This window comes from Zeus faber, assembly GCF_960531495.2.
Source record: "Zeus faber genome assembly, chromosome: 5".
Lineage (NCBI taxonomy): Eukaryota > Metazoa > Chordata > Actinopteri > Zeiformes > Zeidae > Zeus > Zeus faber.
In genome coordinates, this window is record NC_137192.1 from 9,128,619 (window position 1) to 9,152,767 (window position 24,149).

The window sequence follows — 24,149 nt, forward strand, 5'->3', positions numbered from 1 at the left end:
ATTATTATTATTATTATTAATAATAATAATAATAATAATAATAATAATAATACTATTGTTATTATTGTTGCTGTTGTTATTATTAGGCTTGATTTTATTATTATGCCACAATGCAATTGCAAATTATAGCTACTTTTTGTAGCAATAACCATTTTATTTTGGTCTTAAGGGGACCTCTGGTGGTGGAGGAATTCCTGAAAACTACAAACTGATATTTTACTGATATTTACTGAGCCAAATCACAGTCAGCATTTAGATTCAAAATTTGATGTGAATGGACGTACTATTTTTATACACATGCGCATGAGAAGTAAGATGAGAATAATATATATGAGAACTCAAGGTATATGTTCATATTTAATTGTTTAATACCCTCTGATCGATTGGTACAGTGCAATGTATATGTCATTATGAGGAGAACCACATTTAGACAGATGGAGGGATAGATAGATAGATAGACAGATAGATAGATAGATAGATAGATAGATAGATAGATAGATAGATAGATAGATAGATAGATAGATAGATAGACAGATAGATAGATAGATAGATAGATAGATAGATAGATAGACAGATAGATAGATAGATAGATAGATAGATAGATAGATAGATAGATAGATAGATAGACAGATAGATAGATAGATAGATAGATAGATAGATAGATAGATAGATAGATAGATAGATAGATAGACAGATAGATAGATCGATGAATCGTTCTGGCCTGGTTACAGTGTAATTCTATGATCGGGTGGTGTTTGCGGCTGTGGTTGGGTTTCCTACGCCGCAACTAATGATGGTTATCATTCTGAAGTAGGGCTGCATGATTAAGGCTGAAATGATGATCACGATAATTTTAGTCAATATTGTGAGCACAATTATTTATTGCACAGGTATTGCCAGTAATTGTTAAAGAGAATGCATCGTTACTTATCAGTGATCTGAGAAATGGTTTCACCAATTGGCATGGCTATATTCCGTAATGCAAAGTCATGATTTTCAAACCAAAACAGCTAGTAACCGCTTCAGCAAAAGTTAATGCAAATGTTGTCTTACAGAAGGTATATTGCTTTCAAAAACACAAAAATAACAAAAATAATTCAAAACACATACACAAATACATGTACCTTGTATTATGTAATTCTTTATGGTTATTGTTTCCAGTAATTATAATTCGGGAAATTTGTATACATTGACTCTCTGGCATGTATATAAATTCTGATAGTGATGTTATTGGGTTTGCGTCTGTGCGTGGTGCCATCTTGGTGTGATGGCGATTGTTGATCACAAACTCCATCCAACAGTTTTTTGTTTTTTTAAACAAACTGCCCCTTGGAGGCTCAACCCCTAAATATAAGTGTGTGGGGTGGGGGTTGTGTGGTTGAAGCAGCCACACCTGTCGGTGTCTAGGCTGTGCGCCTGTTGCTCATCAGAACAATCAACAGGTTGATCACCCAACCCCTTACACACACACACACACGGGGAGAGCCTCTGTCATGACATGTGTCCATCAGCAGCTCCCGGCTTGTTCCATCTTGCCACTCTCCACAATAAACAAAGTTAAAAAAAAACATTAATAAGAAATAAACCAGAGATAAAGATCTCTATCCCTTTGTTCAAACTAGTTTTTATACCAGTGCAGAATTTCAGTCACCATGTAGTAAGTGGGGGGTTTTGAAAAGTCAATATTGTCCCAGAGATGTTGCCATTTATTAGCAGAATTTACACGGCTGGGAAAGCAATTTTGTGGGCAAATCATTTGGAAGGGACCTGTCACGTCACGACCAGGGCTAGGAAAGACCCAAACGCAGGACACGGGGAGATGGGAGGCAGACAAAGGATGTTTATTAGCCCACACGGTGGAGCTGGCCGGGGGGACCTGGTCAGGTAGGGATGGAGCAGGGCTGATCATGACCGGGAGGAGGGGTCCAGGATCGGGGTGGAGAGACGGGGAACCGGGCTCGATGGAGAAGAACGGACAGCCTTGGTCGATGAGCGGAGACAAGCAGGTAAACAGGGCTGGCTGGAGATGGACGGACAGGGTCGACGAGAGGAGACAAGCGGGTAATGGAACGACGAAACAAAGACATAAACTTGAGACTTGAAACAAGCACTAGGAGCTAGGAATGGAGCCAGTAGCTGTACAACTCGGGTAAGCTAGTTGACGGTCTGGAAAAGAATGACTGGGAAGCTGGAGACTAAATACTGTGTGGAGTGATGCAGGTAATTGATCCCAGGTGTGCGCAAGTGGGCAAGAGCGACCTCTAGTGGCGCTGGGAGGCCGTGGGCCTAATAGTACTACCCCTCTACGGACGCCCCTTGGCGGACATCTGGAACCGGAATGGCGAGTCTGATTGACATCCAATGGTGTGGGGCGGTGGTGGGGCCTTGGCGGGGAGGGAGAGACGGCTGGAAACCACAGACTTAAGCAGGGACACATGAAAGGTGGGGTGGACACGGAGGCGTACGGCACAGGGGTTGATGATTGACACAATGGGGAAGGGACATACCGGGGGAGCGAGGTTTTCAGGAGTCCACCTTGAGGGGCAAGTCCTTTGTGGAGAGCCATACCATCTGTCCGGGGACATATGTGGGTGCAGGCGCACGGTGCCGGTTCGCCTGCCTGGGACCTGGCATAGGCCTGGAATAGGGCAGAGCGGGCCCTCCTCCACGTCCTCCGGCAGCGACGGATGTGGGCCTGGACGGAGGGTACGGCGATCTCAACCTCCTGGGCCGGGAACAGCGGGGGTTGGTAGCCCAGAGAGCATTGGAAAGGCGACAGGCCAGAGGAGGTGTTGACCAGGGTGTTGTGGGCGTATTTGGCCCATGGCAGCTGGTCGCTCCAGGAGGTGGGGCTGGTGGTTGTCCGGCAGCGGAGCATGGCCTCCACCTCCTGGTTTGCCTACTCCGTCTGGCCGTTGGTGGAAACCGGAGGAGAGACTGACCTGTGCCCCCAGGGCCGAGCAGAAGGCGCGCCAGACCTGGGGTCCTCTGTCCGACACCACGTCTGCCAGGATGCCATGGCGGTGGAACACCTCGGCCACCAGCAGGACCGCGGTCTCCCCTGCTGATGGTAGTTTGGATAGGGCGAGGAAGTGGGCCGCCTTAGAAAAGCGGTCCACCACCGTGAGGATGGTAGTGTTGCCCCGGGATGGTGGGAGACTGGTGACAAATACCAGGGCGATGTGGGACCAAGGACGAGTCGGGATGGGTAACGGGTGGAGGAGGCCGGAGTGGGGTCGGATGGAGGTCTTGGACCGAGCACAGGTGGGACAGGCAGAGACGAAGGACTGGGTGTCAGGGGGCAGGGTCGGCCACCAGAAGCGCTGGCGGACGACGGCCAGGGTGCAGGTGATCCTGGGATGGCAGCTGAGGCGTGAGGCATGGGCCCACAGCAGAACCTGGGAGCGTGCGGAGTCAGGGACGAACAGGCGGTTGGGGGGTCCCGGTACCTGGGTCGGGCTGGTGTTCCTGCGCTTGGGTGACAAGGGACTCGATCTCCCAGGTGAGTGTGGCGGCAAGGCACAGGGGTGGAAGGATGGGTTCTGGATCCCCTGTCTTCTCCTCTGGCACGAACATACGGGACAGGGCATCAGGTTTGGTATTCTTGGTGCCTGGGCGGTAGGATAGAGAGAAGTTAAACCGGCCAAAGAACAACGCCCACCTGGCCTGTCGGGAGTTGAGCCGCTTCGCCGTCCGGATATAGGCCTTATGAGGTTCTTATGATCGGTCGAGGCAACGAAGGGGTGGATTGCTCCCTCAAGCCAGTGGTGCCACTCCTCCAGGGCTAGTTTGACAGCCAGGAGTTCCCGGTTGCATAATTGCGCTCGGGTGGGGTGAGCCTGCGGGAGAGAGGCACAGGGGTGGAGCTTACCGTTGGAGAACGTTGAGACAGTACCGCTCCTACGCCCGTGTCCGAAGCATCCACCTCTACCACGAACTGGAGGTTGGCGTCGGACTGGGGCCGACGAAAAGCGGCTTCTGAGGTCGAGGAATGCGGCCTTGGCCGTGGGGGTCTACTTGAAGCCCACTGCGGTGGAGGTAAGGGCTGAGAGGGGAGCGACGATACGGCTGAAGCGGCGGTAGAAGTTTGCAAATCCGAGGAAGCGTTGGAGCTGCTTCCTATTAGCTGGGGTTGGCCACTCCATCACGGCGGCCACCTTCTTGGGGTCCATCTCCAGCCTCCCTCAGCCAATGATGAATCCTAGGAAGGAAACGGAAGGAACATGGAAGACACTTCTCGGCCTTAACGAAGAGACGGTTCTCCAGGAGCCACTGCAGCACCAGGCGTATGTGTTTTACGTGGTCGGAGAGGGATTTGGAGAAATTCAAGATGTCGTCAAGTACAAAGACAAATGAGTTGAGCATGTACCGGAGGACATTGTTAATTAGGGCCTGGAAGACTGCTGGGGCATTTGACAGACCAAAAGGCATTACCAAATACTCAAATTGTTTGAGCAGGGTGTTAAATGCGTCCTCTTCACAGATGCGGACCAGATGGTAGGTGTTGCGGAGGTAGAGTTTGGAGAAGTGGGTGGCACCCCGGATGGGGACGAAGACTGAGTCCATCAGGGGCAAGGGGTACTTGTTCTTGACTGTGATGTCGTTGAGTCCCCTGAAGTCGATGCAGGGACGGAGGGTCTTGTCCTTCTTGGCAACAAAGAAGAACCCTGCGCCCAGCACAGACGACGAGGGGCAAATGATCCCGGCAGCGAGTGAGTCGCGGATGTAGGTTTCCATGGCCTCCTGTTTGGGTCGGGAGACGTTATACAGGCAACTGCAGGGGAGGGGGGCGCCTGGCAGGAGGTTGATTGCGCAGTCGTAGGGGCGATGAGGTGGTAGTGATAGCGCACCCCGCTTGCTGAAGACAGGGGACAGTACCAGATATTGTGAAGGAACCGAGGACAGGTCAGGGCTCTTGTGGTCCTCCGGCGGCGCGTCCGGCGGTGGGGTTGAGGCCGAGTGGAGGCAGTGGGCATGGCAGTGTGTGCTCCAGGAGCTCACGCTACCCGAGCGCCAGTCCACCCGAGGGTTGTGGGTCTGGAGCCAGTGGTACCCCAGAACCAGGGGGGTTCAGTGGGGAATCTATGAGGAAGAACCTCAAGGACTCACGGTGGTTGCCGGAGAGTAGCAGCTCGAGGGGGGCCGTCTGGTGGGTAATCCGGGTCAGATTTGACCCGGTCAGCCCCTTGACCTCGAGCGGTGTGGGGAGAGGGACGGGTGTCAGCCGTGGCTGGCGTGCTAGTCCCAGGTCGAGAAAACTCGCATCCGCCCTGGAATCTATGAGAGCGGAGGAAGAGTGTGTTATACCCCCCCACGAGAGGGAAGCTGGGAGCAGAGGACGGGAGAGAGGGTTGGAGCTGGAGCGACCGGAACGTAACCCTACCGAGGAGTCGCCCTCTCCCGGCCGGACCGGGCAGGTGGCTCGGAGGTGTCCCAGCTGGCCGCAATACAGACAGGCGCCGGTCTGTATGCAGAAGGCTGGCTCCTCGGGGGAGATCCGGGAGCGACCGAGTTGCCTGGGCTTGGCATCGGAGAGAGTCGGGGGACTTCTGAGGCGCCCAAGAGTAGTGGGCGCTGGAGACCGGGGCATGGCCGCCCAGGCGGGAGGCACGGGCTGGAGTCTCGCCCCGTCCCTCTCGCACCGGCGCTCCCGTAGCCGGTTGTCCAGGCAGATGGCGGTCTCCACCAGTTGGTCGAGGTCCGTGGGCTTGTCCCGCCGCGCCAACTCGTCCCGCAACTCGTCGTTCATGGCACGCTGAAACACGTCCTGTAGGGCTCCGTCATTCCAGCCGTTTTCTGCGGCTAGTGTCCGGAACTCGACGACGAGGGAGGCGACGCTACGGGGACCCTGGCGGAGGGAGAGGAGTCTTCTGGCGGCCTCATTGCCGCAAACTGGGTGGTAGAAGACTCTCATTTCGCGGGTGAACAGATCATAGGAGAGACTCACGACTCCAAACCGCGGAACCCCAGCCCTCTCAGGTAGGAGATGAGGAACGCGATGCGGGCGCCATCGGAGGCGTACGACGACGGCTGCCACCGCGCACTGTACAAGGAAGGCGCGGCAGGTGCCGAAATCTCCGTCGTAGGGTGCTGGGAGCCCTGGTGGAGGGAGGAGAGAGGGCCCGGAGGAGCAGGGGGGGCCACGGGAGCCGGAGGAACCTGCAGGCTGCTGATGGCCGCCGAGATGGTCTGGAGGTGTTCCGCGATGTTCCGGAGGGCCTGGTCATGTTGACCAAGCAACACTCCTTGGTCCTGCAGTGCGCGGCGGAGCCCCTCTGTGTCGGCTGGGTCCATGTTTTCTTGGCCAGACCGTACAGTCACGACCAGGGCTAGGAGAGACCCAAACGCACGACACGGGGAGACGGGAGGCAGACAAAGGATGTTTATTAGCCCACACGGTGGAGCTGGCCGTGGGGACCCGGTCAGGTAGGGATGGAGCAGGGCCGGGCAGGGATGAGGATGACCGGGAGGAGGGGTCCAGGGTGGAGAGACGGGGAACCGGGCTGGCTGGAGATGGACGGACAGACTGGGTCGCGGAGAGGAGACAAACAGGTAAGGGGAAGACGAAACAAAGAGACAAACTAGAGACTTGAAACAAGCACTAGGAATGGCGCCAGTAGCTGTACAACTCGGGTAAGCTAGTTTACGGCCTGGCAAAGAATGACTGGGAAGCTGGAGACTAAATACTGTGTGGATTGATGCAAGTAATTGATCCCAGGTGTGTGCAATTGGCTCAAGGGGGGAATTGCAGATGAGGCAAGAGCGGCCTCTAGTGGCGCTGGGAGGCCGGGACTCGGCAGGTAAAGCGGGTCGTCCAGTATTGGAAGATTGCCAGTTCGATCCCCAGCGTGCTGCTGTGTCCTTGAGCAAGGCACTTAACCCCTAACTGCTCCGGGGTCAACGCTATATGGCACTACTCCTAGATACAGTAAGTCAATTACTAGGATGGGTAAAATGCATTTCAACAACATCAAAATCCTAAATAAAAAGAAGACCAATCCCTTTTTTTTTTTTTACAGATTAGGTTTTGTATTTCAGCAGATATTATAGTTAGGGCTATAATTATACTGATAGTGCAATAAAAGCAAGCGGAGCATATGGATGAGATGATGGCAGCATACTGCAGCACACGGGGAAACTGGGGGAAAAGGGAAACTCCAGAGTGGTTCCTTAGCAACTGCACTCAGCAGGATATCACTTCGTGAGTCAGTCTGGTATGGAAAGCTATTGGTGACGAAGCCGTCGGGGAAAATACGCCTTAACAAGGGAAAATGGACCACATTTTGATGGACAAAATGAACGGCTCACTTACACAGCCAATAATATTGCAGCATTTTGGCACATATTTGCATGTTATCAGAACAATCCCATATGTAATTTCGTGCATCAATGTATGTTTCAGAGAGTGTGAAGACATTTGGTTACACCCATGAGATGGTGATGTATCGCTTACGTGCCACCAACGTCTTTACCACGTGATGCTAAGATGGAGGCATATCCGTGCTACATCATTGCCTTTACTCCACCCCCATGTGGTTGGTTCAAATACATGTTGGGGTGGCTTCATAAAACAGGCTAACAACAACAACAATGAAAATAAGCTGTGTTTTGAATTGCCAGCGGACTTCTTAGGAATGCACAAGGCCTAGCTTTGTCAGACAATGTCTAGACAGACTCTAGGCCGATTATGACAAGGTAAGAAAACCTTTGAATTTGCCGTACTAGTCTTCATTGAAGCAGTAAGGCTACATTAGTATAGCTCGTCGTTTTACACGTTGGCAGTAAAAGCATGTGTTTTAGTGGGTCTGTTATCCAGGTCTGGTTTAAGCCATCTCCTCATTTTACATTTACAGGATGGAGACGGCGATGAGCTTCCTTTCAACCTTTGTCAGGTGGCAGGTCCCTGTCAGGCATCCTTTTTCACTTACCATCAACAAAGGTCGGGGACCAAGAGACTGAGCGAGTTACCACCTACTTGCCTCAGCCAATGTTCCCCCCTGGCGAGCCCTACGCCGCCTTCCCCAGGGGACAGCGCGCCAGCAGCGGGAAAGGATTTATTAAGGTGATGAGGAGGGAATAACAGACAATATTGTCTATAAGGATCTGCTTTAATTCCATTGAGGTAGCTACATTTCTCCATCCCGCTCAGTCCTATATAGATTACATCATAATAATAATACTGATAATAACTAATGATTATTATTATCATAGGCACCTAGCACTTTATGTGCTGTGTGGATTGTTGATTTATGCTGCTGTGGGATATGATTCTAGATTCAAGATTCAAGTTGTTTATTTTTCACATACATATACATACAAGCATACAGGTGGTGAAATGATGTTGCAACGCACCGGAGATTATGCACAATAACTAACTAACTGGCACAATAGCTAAGTAATTAACGAACTAACTAAACTAACTGAATCCTAAAATGTATTTCAATTGGTAAATAGAATAAAATAGGAGTAAAAAGGGTAATATACAAAGAAGGAATAGCAAATAGAAATACAGTGGTACCTCGACTTACGACTGCATCTACTTACGACTATTTACTATTTATGACGATCCAAGATACGAGCAGCGATTGTCGCGAAAATTTGTATCGACTTGCGACCGACTGCTCCAAGATACGACCATGGAAATTTGCAGTTGGCGCGTCGGCGGCCAGTCAGCAGTCAGTCAGCGGGCGACCTACATCGTGTGTGCACGCAGTTCGTGGCTTATCCATATTTTTTGTTTGTGCTGTGTATTTTGTTTATTTTCACCCTTCATGATTTCATAATTTATATGGGAAAAATACGACTGTTTTAACATACGACCGTTCTTATAGAACGAATTACAGTCGTAAGTCGAGGTACCACTGTAAGAGGAATAGACTATGTATATACAGATATGTGCAGTTAAGTGGCATGTGAATAGAGTGAGGTAGTGTGTGTGGAGATATACAGTACAGTATACAACAGTACAACACAGCAATACAGTAACACCGAACAGAACAGCAATACAGCGCAGTATGCAGTAACCCAGTACAGTGATACAGTATACAATACAGTATGCTACATACAGCACAGTATGCAGTAACCCAGTACCGTGACACAGTATGCAGTACAGTATGCTACATACACTTACGTACAGTAAGTGACTGTGGCCTATGTGTGTGTCTCAGTGAGGACCCCTGGTGAGTTCAGCGTTGACAGTCCTTATGGCTTGTGGGAAGAAACTCCGTCTCAGTCTCTCTGTCCTTGCTGTGTGACTACGGAGGCGCTTGCTCAACCGCAGCAGCTGGAACAGTCTGTGTTGGGGTGATGAGGATCCATGATGCTGCGGGCTCTGCTAATACACCTCCTGGTGTATAAGTCCTGCAGGAAGGGGAGGGTAGTTCCAGTGGTACGTTCGGCTGAACGCACCACCCTCTGCAGTCCACCTGTCCTCTCTCCTGAGCAGTACAGTTCCCAAACCAGGCAGTGATGTTGCCTGTCAGGATGCTCTCCACTGCTCCACAGTAGAAGAACTTGAGGATCCTCACCGAGAATCTGAATTTCTTCAGTTGCCTGAGGTGGTGAAGACGCTGCCTCCCCTTTCTCACCAGTGTCTGTAGGTGTAGTCCATGTTAGGTCCTCCGTGCTGTGGACTTGAAGCTGCTCACCCTGTCGACAGAAGTCCCATTAATCACCAGCGGTGTTTGCGTCCTCGGTTGCAATCCTTTCCTAAAGTCCACAATCCGCTCCTTAGTTTTGCTGACGCTCAGGAGGAGGCTGTTGTCCTGGCACCGAAGTGACAGGTCAGCCACCTCCCTACCTGCCAAGTAACCAACCCACCTACCTACTCTACCTACCTACTGTATCTACCCACCAACCTACCTACCTACCCACCTACTGTACCTACCCCCCGACCTACCTACCTATGGTAGCTTACACCTACCTACTGTACCTACCCACCTACCTACCTATTGTACCTACCTACCTACTGTACCTTCCCACCTACCTACCTACTTTACCTACCCACCAACCTACCTACTTACTGTACCTACCCACCTACCTACCCACTGCACCTACCTACTGTACCTTCCCACCTACCTACTGTACCTACATACTGTACCTATCTACCTACTCTACCTTCCCACCTACCTACCTACTGTACCTACCTACTGTACCTTCCCAGCTACCTACCTACTGTACCTACCTACTGTACCTACATACTGTACCTATCTACCTACTGTACCTTCCCACCTACCTACCTACTGTACCTACCCACCTACCTACCTACTGCACCTACCTACTGTACCTTCCCACCTACCTACTGTACCTTCCCACCTACCTACCTACTGCACCTACCTACTGTACCTTCCCACCTACCTACCTACTGCACCTACCTACTGTACCTTCCCACCTACCTACTGTACCTACCTACTGTACCTTCCCACCTACCTACCTACTTAACCTATCTACTGTACCTACCCACCTACCTATCCTACCTACTGCATCTACCTACATACCTACTGTACCTACCCACCTACCTACCTACTGCACCTACCTACTGTACCTTCCTACCTAATGTACCTTACCACCTACCTATGTACTATTTCTGTGCTGTAATTGATAAGTGTGTAAAAGGCTGTTTAATGTTAGATAGTTGTTAAGCTGAAAGTAATCTGTCTTTTCAACAATTTTGCTGAGGAATGGCAGGTTGTAAATTGGCCTATAGTTAGCAATAACTGCTGCATCAAGATTGCTCCTCTTCAGGAGTGGTTTAATGACAACTGTTTTAAATGCTGAAGGAAATATACCTGATTGAAGAGAGCTGTAAATAATTTCTAATACCTCATGTGCTAGGCAGTTAGACACAGTTTTAAAATGTGATAGGGAGAGGGTCCAAGCAGCAGGTGGAGGATCTGAGCTGACCAACAATATTGTCTAGTTTTTCTATGTCTAAAGGGACAAAGTGAGACATGGCAGTAGTCATAATACTGGAGAACTGGAGGGTAGGACCATTTCTGGATGTTGAGGCACTAATATTCTGTCTGATAGCTATAATTTTGTTATTGAAAAGGGTGATAATGAGGTGAATTCTTCATATTTTTCAGTGGAGAGCATCTCTGATGTTGTTGTAGATGGTGGATTAATAAGTCGATCAGCAGTGGAGAAAAGCACTCAATTAATGATTTGAGAAAAGAAAGACTGTCTGGCCTGTTTGATTTCTATGTTGTATTGATTGAGTCTATCCCTGTAAATTTCATGGTGAACCTGAAGTTTTGTCTTTCTCCACTCTCATTCTGCCTGGCGACACTCTTCAGCTGCCTATCAACCGCTCTGTTTCTCCAGGGGGCTTTTTGTTTTTCTGTGTTTTTAGTTTTAACAGGTGCAATGTTATCAGTGATATTTTGTATTTTTGAGTCAAAGTTATTCAAAGGATGCTCAGTTGATGATGCCACGAACATCGGTATCTCATTTACAATTATCTAAAAGGTTTCAATGGTATTGTTATTAATTATATGGTTTTTTTTTAATTGTTCTCTGTTGTACAGGAAAAGAAGACACATCAAAAAAATATGCAACAGTAATCTAAAATAGCAACATCCATGACACATGGTACAGTGATATTAAGTCCTTTTGATATGACTAAGGCCAGCGTATGCCCCTTATTGTGGGTGGGCCCAGAAACATGCTGAGTGAGGTCAAATGCCTGAGCTTGAGCATCTGTGTCTGTTTGATTGTTAACATGAATATTAAAATCACCTGAGATAATTATACAGTCATAAAAGTGGAGACTTTGGACAAGAGCTCAGAGAATTCATCAAGAAAGCCACATTTAAATTTTGGTGGCCGATTCACAGTAATGATTTAAATGGGAGCGCTGCAGTTTATAGATATAGCAAGTTGGTCAAAAGACCTGAATTCCCTGAGGGGGATTTCCTTGCAGCTATAACTATCAGAGAAAACAGTAGCTATTCCACCGCCTCTCTTATCAGCTCTAGTGGTTTGGATGAATTTGAAATTAGGAGGTGCTGTCTCGATGAGTGCAACTGTGCCATTTCTGTCCAGCCAGGTCTCAGTCAGTAGAGTGAAATCCAGGTGATGGTTACATTTACATTTACATTTACATTTAGTCATTTAGCAGACGCTTTTATCCAAAGCGACTTACAAGGGAGAATAACATTAACATTAACATTAACTAAAAATGACTTCTTCGTAAGCGACCTGATAGAGCCATTTTTATTGTTCTATGTGCGTGGCTTTGTGGGGCACTGATAGTTAAAGTCCGAACAGGTAATAAAATGTTTCGATTCCTGTATGTTACAGGGAAGTGACGTGATTTGGATCTATAGTTTATAATTACAGGAATTTGTAAAGCAAAGGACAGTCATTAATGTTAGTAGAGTGGATCGGACTCACTGTACTTACCCACCTATCTGACCACTGTACCTACCTACCTACCTACCTATCAGGGGACAGGGCTTTTGGATAAGCCTGCTCAAAAACCTTTACCTGAGTAGAGTCGTGACTGTGGAACACGTGAAGAACACCTGAAGGAAAGAAGAGAAAAACGATGGAGGTGGCCAATGGGGGGAAAAGAGGCCTAAAGACACCTCTCCCGAATTTCATTTCTCAGAAATTGAACTGAACAAAGACAAAATATTAATTTTGATCTGATCTGATCTACTGCGTGTGTGTGGCCATAAAACAGAGTACCAGGCCTATCGAGAGAGAGGTGGATGATGCGTTACAATGGGATAATATGGCAAAGTTGACATTTCACTGCCATTCCGAAACATGTTTCTATATTAGACTACAGAATGTGGCGTTTTGGAAAGGCATTGAGAATGGCGGCCTTGGAGTAAGAGAATGCATCTCATCACTCCAGGTGGTAGTTTCTGTCATTTTCAATCGGAGCGATTACATCACAAACCTACCACAATCAAATTGTGGTAGTTTTATATAAAGGGACTATCAGATTATATTCTATACCTTTGCTGTGTTTGTTTTTAGTTTTCAGATGAATATGCACTCAACCCGACCTTAGCAAATAACTTTAAATAAAAAACAGATCTACGTTTATCACAACCCGCTTTTCATTTCTTCTTCTCCTTCCTCTTTAGTATCCTGGTGTAAAGAGAACCGCTCGGGCTCCTGGACGTTCAGCCTGGAGCTTGTGTCCCAGCTACACCTCCATCACAGCGTCGTGGGTCACAGTGTCCACCCGGCCGGGATTCTGACGTAGGACTTACCCCGACAAAAAGATATTGCCCCTATTTTTCTCCCTCAGCAAAAATAAATAACCCCCTCCCTTCTCAATTCTAGATAACCGCAGAGATTGTCAAGTTTTCAAAATCTTGAATGGACAACTGATAACACCTCCATGATAGAATATAGAATAAATAACGGTATTCTGTCTATGAAGGTCATTATTCCTACCCATAATAACCTTAGTTGTTGGCAAAGTGAACCATCGATACATTGCTCGGACGCAGCATCGCGTAATTATTGAGCCTCCGGATTGTGAAGCGCACACTATGTTTTTTTAATCTGTTGAACGATCGCTCTCCTGCTGTAGTGACAGGTAGAGCGCCAAATATCCACCGTGCTGGTGGCACACGGCTCCATGTGACAAAACGGAGGAGCTAAATCCATATAAAAAGTAGGTTGCCTTTATTAGAAGCTGGGAAACCAGAACATTATCAACATTGTTGTCGTTAATACTTTGTTTTGTATTTTTTTTCTCCAAAGACGACAATATTGCCATCACCATCGTCGCGTGCCCCCCACACCCCCCACCCCCGCCCCCACATCATGCAAAAAAATTGAACAGTTCAGCGTTCCTTTTCCCACACCACCGACAAAAGCTTCTCCCGCTGTCACTGTCGCCCGCAGGAATCACAAGTTTGCGTACATTTACATTGCCAGTACAATTCAAGGTACATAGAAAAAAAAAAAAAAAGAAAAAAAAAAAAAAAAAAAGGAAGTTACGTAATAAAATAACAATGTACAATGCAGACGAAGGAGAATAACTTCATAGCTTCTATGTTCTCTCTGTGGAACCTCCTTCCTCGGCGAGAACATATACTGCGCGGGGCCTCGGTTTGAGGGACTGGAACACCTACATCGCTCAAGCCGCCCCCCCTTTGTACACTCCCGGTCTAAAAATAAAATTAAAAAAAAAAAAAAAAAAACAATAGAAAATTCACACTATGACCCATTTGCACTGTGTGTGTGTGTGGGGGGGGGGGGGGGGGGAGGTTGAATATAGACAGAACACACTAACCCACTTAAATAAGGACAATCACATGAATATGCTCCAGAACCAAGGTGAGGTTTGGATGGGTGAGTTTTGGGGGATTTTTACAAATGGCAGTCACAGGAAAACTACAAGGGGTGGGGGTGGTGGTGGTGTTGCTTGATTTGGGGAAATGGGGGGGTGCCTGAATGGATGACTTTAGGATGGAGAAAGGGCAGCGTTGCTTTCAATTTTTTTTTTTGCTACACCTTCAAACTGTACTCATAACCGCAAAATTAAGAAAAAGACCTCAAAGTCACTAGTATCAAGTTTGTCTATGGCTTTGGATGGTCCGCTGATATTACAACCCCCCCACCCTCGCCCCACCACCACGAAGACGTAAAACGACAGGGCAGATTACATTCTTGAGGCTTTCTCACAGTGGCTTACGCCCAAGGACACCCGGAGCTGCTTCGTCCGGTTTGAAATACTACTAAGTTTTTAAGGCATTAATAAAATACAGAATAGATAACGCCTAGAGCTTCCCTCAGGATACGGAGCCGCCCTCCTCGTGACAATGTTAATATCGACCCTTCCCGATTCCCAGTACCAGACAATTAGAAACGGCAAAATCATTACGGTTGTGAAATACACGGTCGCCATGACCGCCGAAGGACCAAAGGAGTCGCGGCAGACAAAAAGTTTGATAGAGACGACGCGAGACCTGGATCTTTAAGCTGAGGGGATGGCTCTGGGAGGGTGGCACAGCGTCTGCATCAGGTTCAGAATAAAAAGGGGGGCGGGGGGGCTGGTCCGACCTCCACCTTACGGAAATGACCGCAGGCAGAACACATTGGATAAGGGTCAATTTTTCTCTTTAAAATCAAGATACATTTTATTTATTTTCTTAAAAAACAAACATTACAAAAAAAAAATCTGAATAGAGAATTAGAACAATGAACCAAGCTAAAGGGGAGAAAAAAAAAACAACAAAAACATTCATTTTTTTGGACTCCCAAAAAAAAAAAAAAAAAAAAGTATCAGCTCATAATGATGTTCAAAAAAAATCAAATAAAATAAAAACAACCAGAACCAAAATCGGATGCCTGGCACAAAGAGATGAATGGTGACAAGCTTCCCTGGCGACGTGGGACCATTTGAAAGGGGCCGTTGACATATCACCGTAGTTACCCAAGCAGCTGACAGGGCCCTGTAACACCACGTAAATCTGTCTCTTTAAAAAAAAAAAAAAAAGGTACTCACACAAACATGCATATAAAAAGAAGTACCCCTAAATACACACACATAATCACAACTGCCTCCCCTCCCCAACACACACACTGCTGTGTCACCCCATCCAGCTCCCCAACAGGCTGATCGAGACCTGACTTAAAAAGAAATGCATCTTTAACTGTTACAAAACTACAAAGTGTTGATCCACCACAACTGCTCATTCTCACAAGACTGACAGAAGGAAATAAAAATAAAAAATATAAAGAAGAGGAAGCTACTTTTTTTTTTTTTTTTCTCTCTTTAACTGCCGTCCTGCGCGTTTAAGGAGCGGGTCTATGTAGGATCGCAGTTAAAAAGCCCAAAAATGTCTGTTTTGTTTTTGTTGACACGGTGCCATTTTGGGTGGCTCCGATCATTTAAGCGGATTATCCCGGGAAAGAAAACAATGACACACACACACACACACACACACACACACACACACACACACACACACACACACACACACACACACACACACACACACACACACACACACACACACACACACACACACACACACACAGAGAGAGAGAGAGAGAGAGTGAGAGAGAGAGAAAACGAGCGCGATTTTAGGCAACGAGTCAGGACGGACACTTACTAGCACTGAGCTCTTAAGAAAAGACAAATCTTCAAATCAATGTATGGAGAGTCCTCTGTGTTTCATTACCGTTTCTTGAAATTTATACGATTATAAAAAGTAAGAGGGAATTTAAGTGGAAAAGTGATGATGAGGAGGAAGCAGGTAGATAGAGCAGTGTAGCTAGGGTGGGGGGTGGGGGGTGTGGGGTGTTGACCAAAATACAAAAAGTGTAAGAAATTCATTTCCTTGCATACGTAGTATGTTGTCATGAGCGCAATGTCCTTAGCTACAACAAGTTTCGGGGATCTCAGAAGGGAACGATGAAAGAAGAAAATAAAAGCGCATGAAGTCCAAACCATTGAGCCAGGCCACCACAAATAAAGATGATTTAAAAAACAAAACAAAAAAATTAAAATAAAACATTAAACCTTCTGAACAAAGGCCAACATAACAAACAAAATAAAACAGCAAAAACTATTTTTTTTGAAAGAGAAGGGTCAGGGGGGCAGGAGAGAGGTGTTGACGGGGAAAGGGAGAGATGTCTTCTTCTAGTCTTCTCCAGATGGCGCCTCTTCTTCCGAGCCATCCTCTTCCTCCTCGTCTTCCTCATCCTCCTCCCCGTCACCGGCGGCGGCAGCAGCGGCGGCGGGTGCCTCCTTCGTCTTCTTGGGGGGCGGGGAGCTGGCCTTCTTCTCCGTCTCCTCCTCCTCCTCCTCCTCCTCCGGGGGGCTCTCAGGCTCCTCCTCCTCCTCTTCCTCCTCCTCCTCCTCTTTGGGTGAGCTCTTCTCCAGGGCCTTGGCGCTGGGGCGGCCCTTCCCCTTGCCCTTCATTGGGCTAGGGGTGACTGTGGGGTAGAAAGAGGGGACAGTTCAACTACTGGCCGGGGCCACGGCTCCTTTGTCTGAGGCACCGTTTGCAAGTGTATGGCGTCTGTCTCAAGCACGCTTTTATTGTGGAATCTAATTTGAACCGCCAAATTCACAGGGACTTAAGATAAAAAAAAAACAAAAAAAAAAAAAACAACATCTTTCCTACTCATGCTTGCGTGGAGAGCATACATCAGCACAGAATGAACTGCAGCTGTTGAAATGGCTCTGAAAGTGATATTTAAATACTTTTTTTAATTGGCATTAACATTTTGACGTTATTTGGAAACCACCCCGTTCCCCCTCACCTGTGGCCTTTAGTCGCGGCTTGGGAGACTTCTTCTCCTTCTTTTCCGGCCGCCCCCGCCTGATCACCTTCTTGGTCTTCTTCTTGGAGTGGCCGTAGTCGCTGTCGTCATCATCCTCCACCATGAAGTCCTCATCGCTGCCAGACTCATCGGCTGTGCACCGGAGGGGGAGGAGGCACAGTGAAGGTGTTAACTGTGCAGTAGGGATTAGAGAGAAACACTGAAGCGTGTCTGAAGTGCGCGTGTGCTGTGTACGTACGGCCCTGGTAGGCCTCCTCCTGGTCCTCGTGCTCCTCGTCCTCGCTGCCGGGGTCCCCCAGCAGGATCTGCCTCTGTTTGGACACGGCCTTGGTGGCGGCCTGGCGCACCGTGCGCACCTTGCGACTCACCTCCTTGTCGTCGTCGCTGTCGTCTGGGCAGAGAGACGGTGGGAGGGTTAACAAAAGCCAAGCGTGTGTTCGCAAGAAGCTCAAAAACAAAATCTATTCACTCCAAAAGCTTGCCGACTGCTTCCGAAACAAAGCATTCACATATTACACAGAATTGTGCGTCTGACTCAGAGTTTGTGTTAGTGAAAAGAACGGAACTTTTGACATATTGCAGAATGACGATGTTCAATTTTCCAACAGCTCAAACACGTAAACAATCACACAAAAAAAAACAAGACAAGCAGAACAGCAATAAAATTTGATATGATTGCTGTACCTGCGCCGCGTTTTCTCTTCGGCGTCCTCTTGGTCGGCTTCTCTACTTTGGGCTTCTTCCCCTTCTTCCCTCGCTTCGCCTCGTAGTCGCTTCCCCCGTCTTCCTCCGCCTCCTCCCCAAAGTCGTTCTCCTCTTCATCGCTGCCAAAGTCATCTGCGGTGACATGACACCTCGCAGGGTTAGGGGCGGCTCGGGCCGTTTCCCCACAGTCCCCCCACACCGTGGATCACAGACTTACCTGCAGATTCGTTTTTGGATTTGGAGAGCTTCTCCTCAGAGTCCTCGCTGCAAAGGGAAGAATGTCCAACAAGGTTAAAGGAGGAGCCCAGGACACCTTTTCCAAGACAACAACGGATGACCACGAAGACGCTTCCAATCGTAATAATTGGGTTTCAACTAAAGCAATGCAATATTAAATGAAGGCAATCATTTGTTTTTTGTAATTAAATTATAGGTGCAAATCCTTTTGTTATAGACATATGTAAATTGTGGCAATTGCAGTGCTAATTGCGCAACGATCCTCAGTGACTGTTTGGAAACATTCCAGTGAAATAAATACGTGATATCAATCCCAGAATAAAATGTGCTCGTGGCGAATTGAATATCTAATCAGCAAAACTACCTCAGTATGTGGTCTGAGATGCATTAGTTCCAAAAGTGTAAATCTAATGCATCTCAAATAAGAGCATGGCATCTTAATAAAAATAAACAAGGCAGAGCAGGATTGGATCTCTTTTTTTTTTTTTATCATTAAGGCAGGCGAGCTGTTTATCTTCAGGCATAAATCAAATCAATGAAAACACAGATTCTGCCTCGGAACAGCCTGCGGTGTTCCAATAGCAAAGTGGATATTATCTGTTGTGCCAACTTGGTAGCTCTCCGAATCACTGGCCTAAAAGGCACATCACCATGTTTTTAGATCAAATGTTGATTTTCAATATTTTTATTATCATTTTAAATCATCCCAATAAGTCAAAGCTATGCATTGATATAATACATAATATTACACTATTTCAGAATAACAATTCTTTCTTTCAATTCTACCAATAAATACTGGACGACAGATGTCCATCTTTCAGTTCTCAATCCACAGGGTTGTTGGGTGTTGTACAATTGATCAGTTGTGGTCAGGTTTGTCAAGTCATGCTCAAAACCCAAAAGCCAGACATTTGACGGCAGAATTTTTATTTTTTTGTAAAGAAAAATTAAATATAATTTACAGTCACTTTTATGGGTCATTATTGGCCAATATTATATAATATTAAATGACATTAGCAGTGATAGATGATTAAATGAATATACTAGTAAAAGGTAGGATTGAGAAGAGTATAATACATTGTCCTGTATATATATCAGTGTTCCTTATAGTTACCCCAAGAGGTACAATAATACGCTTTTTGCAGTTGCATTAAGATCACAAATTACACCCCTCCTATATATATATATATATATATATATATATATATATATATATATAAAAAAAATTTAAATCAACAATTGAGTCCAACTTGTCAAGAAAACCACAAAGTTGGCAACCCCCAGTTGTGGCACACAAATAGTTTACATTCTTAAGCCGATCTGTGACTATCTCTCCACCACCCCTAAAATCAAGGCGAAAGCCTTTATCTACAAAGTATGTTTGGTTAGACGGGTCATAGTTTAACAGCTCACTAAATCTGTTTTTCTGGGGTGTAGATGGGGGGGGCTTTTTTTTCAAGGTGATAAGTCACTGCAGCGGCCATTCCCCTCGCCTTGCAACTCTTCATATGCAACAGGAGAGCGAAGCTGCCATTGTGATTTGCTGCAGCGGGGCGTGGTGGTGAGGAGGGGGAGCGGTCTCAGAGTCTGGTGTGTACACACACTATGTTTTACAAGTCAAATGCCGCATCAAATAGAAGCAACGAGGAAAGAGGCAGACCAATAGGTTTTTTCTGTTGGGAATTTACAAATTACTTTGTCGCAAATGTAAACTAAAGCTTTGCATAATATCATGATATTGACGCATTAATAAGGCTGGATTTTAAGTTGTCGTATCAACATTCTATCTAACATCTTTTTGCCTTGATATTATATTTTTGTTATGGTACATTATTTAACAGCAATTTCTACTTTCTTGATTTGGTTTTTAAGTACTGTCACATAACTTAATTGTGTTGAGGAGTGACAATACCAATCTATCTATCTATTCATCCAAAAGTGTTTCCAAAAAAAGCAGAGCTCACCTGTCCTCCTGCGAGTTCTTTGAGCGCTTGTGCTTTGGCTCGCGGGGTGCAGCGCGCACCTTCTTGGGCTTCTCGCCTCCGTACTCTTCATCTGGAGATAGATGGCAAACGTTAAGGGCCCGTCTCACATCCACCGTTACATCACACACACACCATCATGACCGTCATCGCTAGGAATCCAACAATCATTAAAGCTATGAGAAATGCCATTATCAGCACTTCAGTCTTTAACACACACACACACACACACACACACACACACACACACACACACACACACACACACACACACACACACACACACACACACACACACACACACACACACACACACACACAGCCTTCTTACCGGCGTCATCAGACTCGTTGAATTGCGAGTAGTTCACCACTTTCCTGTTTCTGTGGAGAAAGTTCATATATTTGCATGAGGTCAAATTCAGATAAAACATGACTTGAAAAAAATATATAAAAAAACGAACAAATAAAATTTTTGATACTTAACAACATTTCTAACTTCTCATGCACACAATAATCTCTCCCTTGACTGGAAACTCAATCGGAAACAATACATCCCGGTTTGCAAGACTAAGAATGTCTGCATTGCACTGCTCAACTGGAAAAAGCAGCTGGTCTGCCCGTCTACGGTTTCCAGGGCTCATTTGACAAAGTGTTTGAACTGTGCCTCGGGTGACAGCGGTCGGCCACATTTCAGGTGTTCGCTGTAACTAACACCCCCTCTCGTTGGAAAACAGGGAGCCCGTGTAGACGCAGAGGCTGTAACCAGCTTTTCAGCAAGTAAATGTAAACAGGTTGGAGACAAGGGGGGGGGGGGGGGTTATGATCACTGATAAGAGAACCTCCATCCATTCTTGGTGACCCAGGCATAGCCAACTGCATTCCAGCAACCCCCCCCAAGCAGACTGCAAAAGTAATTATCTCAAGATCCTCACATGGTTAAATGAGGGTTGGGGGACATAGGGTCATAAAACCATTCACAAGCACTATAGATTACAGGAGCAGACAGACAGACACAGTGAAGGCCTCAGGCACACATTCAACTGGACGACAAGAATCAAGTGGCTTACTAGGGCTGGTTTTACACATTCCTATGATTCATGAACGCATCACGGTGCGTTCACGTACCATGGTGGAATCAGAAATATCAATTTATATGTTTCCACACAAACACACGTTTGTAACCAATCACATGACGGTGCTTACGTTTTGAACTATGGCACATGCAAGTTCTAAAACAATAAATGTTTGAACCATCATGTGCCAAGTGAAACAATTTCACTTGGCACATGAACATGGGAAATTGCGAAGCCAATTCGGCTTTAGCCAGAACCTTCGACCAAACCCAAAACTCATGGTTTGACTTTCTGAATAAGCCCTAAATCGTTTGGAAGATGTGTCCCCAGTCTGTCAAACATTCAGAGCGGCCTTTATGACAAGGAATATTTTGGTATGGACAGCTGAGATCGGTCAGTGGGCTTTTCGAGTTTAGCCCCAATGGCAACCAAATGGGGTGGGCGTGTCACCGCGTACTCTCTGCAACACATGATGCATGACTGAGGCTGCAGCTTGGGGCAGATGAGAACCAGCCCTGCGGCCTGACATTACCCAGACCCTGGGTTTTTTTTTTTTTTAATCATGGCCATTTGGTGGCGCTGTTTTGAGTGGGTTCACCAAAATTCAAAACAATCCGTTTCAAGGGAGCTATTGGCATTAAATAAGAGCAACATATGTGCTCTACAGGGGTGTTCTGTGTTTGTATCTATATTTTAGAAATCTATTTCAGTAATGCGGTTTCCCCCCATCTTTGTCTCAAAACTAGAGGGATGGCTCAGCCCCATCTACACCAGCCACCCCCGAATGAACACAAATAAATCAAATAAAAGGTTAAAACGATATCCAAAACGTTTGCACATGCACACACAGGACATTAATAAAAAAAAATAAAAAATAAAAAAAGCGACGTATGGGTTGATTATTTGGGGAGACGGGGGGGGGGGGGGGGGGGGGGGCGTGGCGAGCGCCTGGAGCTCCGCCTCCCTCTGACGTCACGCAACAGCGTTCACACCGCCAGCAGAAACGTAGCCCCCGCTCCACGGCGCTTCTAGGCGCCGCTCCGCGCTCCCATTGTCCTTCAAATGCAACTGGCCCTTCCCGAACGTACCCCGGTGATATAAAACTGCGATAACATCAGATCCGGGGCGCCGATGGTCACTCCCAGCGCCGCGTTCTTCAATTAGCGTTTCAGAGCCTCCTGTGGATGAATGGGGAGGGTAGCCATATTCTTACCCACAGCCTGGTGTAGCTAACGGAGAGGAACATATATATACACCAGGCCCAGACACGATCGCGCTCAAGACAACACCGCACAACCATTTAAAAAAACCACACTCGGATCCCCGCGCCCGGTCTCCCCTCGCGTCCTCCCCCCACCCACCACCCTCCCCCCCCGCGGTGCACGTTGCGGTGCATGGCGAGCGCCCCACACCGCTGGGATCCATGTTTGGGGGGAGCGTGCACGGGGCGCAGAACACACGCATCTGCATCAATCTTTCATGCAACAAACAATTCCCGCGCGCATAACGCGAGCCCACCCGAGTCGCGGCGTGCGCGCACGACCCCGCGAGCGCCGCGTCCGGGGGCCAGAACGTACCTCACTGGTCTTGACATTGTGCAGGAAACACCGGGGAGGTTCGGAGCGTGAGGACGGGAAGAAGGAGCCCAGGCAAATGGAAATAGAATATATTCCCGCTCTGCGAGTCCCAGGTTGCGCGAGGAGGCGCACGACTCCGCCACGCCCGAGCTGCCGCGTGAAAATAAAAACGTAGCGAGAGCGACTCGTCCTCCGAACGCGATTTCTTTTTTTTTTTTTTTTTTTGGTGTGTGTGTGTGTGTGTGTGTGTGTTTTTTTTTTTTTTTTTTTTTACCTTCAGCTACTCAAAATGGTGAATAAAACAAACTGAAACTGCAGCTTGTGCGCAACCAAACGCGCGGCCTGTGGGGGGGTGGGGCCCGCGGCGGTGCGGACCCGCCCGCTCGCTGTCGCGAGAGGACGAGCCGGGGAGCGCCGCGCCCCGATTGGCCGATTCAAATGAACACCGCCCTGCGATTGGCCGGGTTCGACCGCACGTCAAATCCAGTTCTAGCCTGTTCGCCCTCCCCCCTGAGCACGGTCGGTAGAGTGCGCACTGCTAGAAAACAAAAAGAGGCCCTCGCTGTTCATGCTAAGACACAGTTGTGGTCCCAAAAGACCACAATCCAACATTGTAAATAGCGTGTTGCTGAACGCACAAACCCCGTGCGCCCGTGATGATTGGGCTATTGTTGTATTTAACATGTGAAATGGGCGTATGTGATTGTAATCCGAAGGAACAGACGGGGGCTTCCCCTTCTCACCTGGTACAATGTCTATTTACTGGGCCAAATGCACTGTGATCCACGAGGAATTTGTCCTGGTAATAGTTGGTGCATTGTTGTGCAGAAGGACGAGGAGCATGAAGAAAGTATGCTTAACAGTCTAAGATAATGCAATTTCTATAAAATACCATATATGAAGAATGTGCTCTATGCACTAGATACATTACAAAACAACAACAACAAGGCATAGTGTTATGTATTGACTAGGTATTAAGATAAATATGGATATTGTGTATTATTTTACAAAAGTATGGACACTGCTAATAATGGATGGGTAAGTCAAACTTATTACAATGTTATTACAATATATTGCAGCCATTGCACACGCAGTAGATGCATGTACTAGATGGTTGACTCCGCACACTTTACCTGAAAACACTGTTTTTTTTATGGACCTGAAGCCCAATCAACCATGACACCATTCACCCTCGTGCTGGTTTTGTTTTGCTGTGAAGAATAGCATCGCCCACATTCTTCAGAACGCTGTGTTTTTCGATGATATGGATGTTAAAAAAAAAAAAAAGTTGAACTCAGTTGAATTGATATACT

At 47.2% G+C, this 24,149-nt stretch overlaps 1 protein-coding gene across 1 annotated transcript; it reads right to left on the minus strand.

The window, feature by feature from the left end:
* Positions 1-15,012: 15,012 nt before the first annotated feature.
* nucks1a (nuclear casein kinase and cyclin-dependent kinase substrate 1a) lies at positions 15,013-23,142 on the minus strand. The gene is made up of 8 exons (XM_080000219.1): positions 22,837-23,142; positions 20,518-20,567; positions 20,169-20,259; positions 18,185-18,231; positions 17,947-18,099; positions 17,501-17,653; positions 17,242-17,394; positions 15,013-16,911 (listed from the first exon to the last, which is right to left on the minus strand). Exons 1-8 carry the CDS (start codon positions 22,851-22,853, stop codon positions 16,616-16,618), a joined length of 960 nt encoding a protein of 319 aa, XP_079856345.1. The 5' UTR covers positions 22,854-23,142; the 3' UTR covers positions 15,013-16,615.
* Between the last annotated feature and the right edge of the window lie 1,007 nt (positions 23,143-24,149).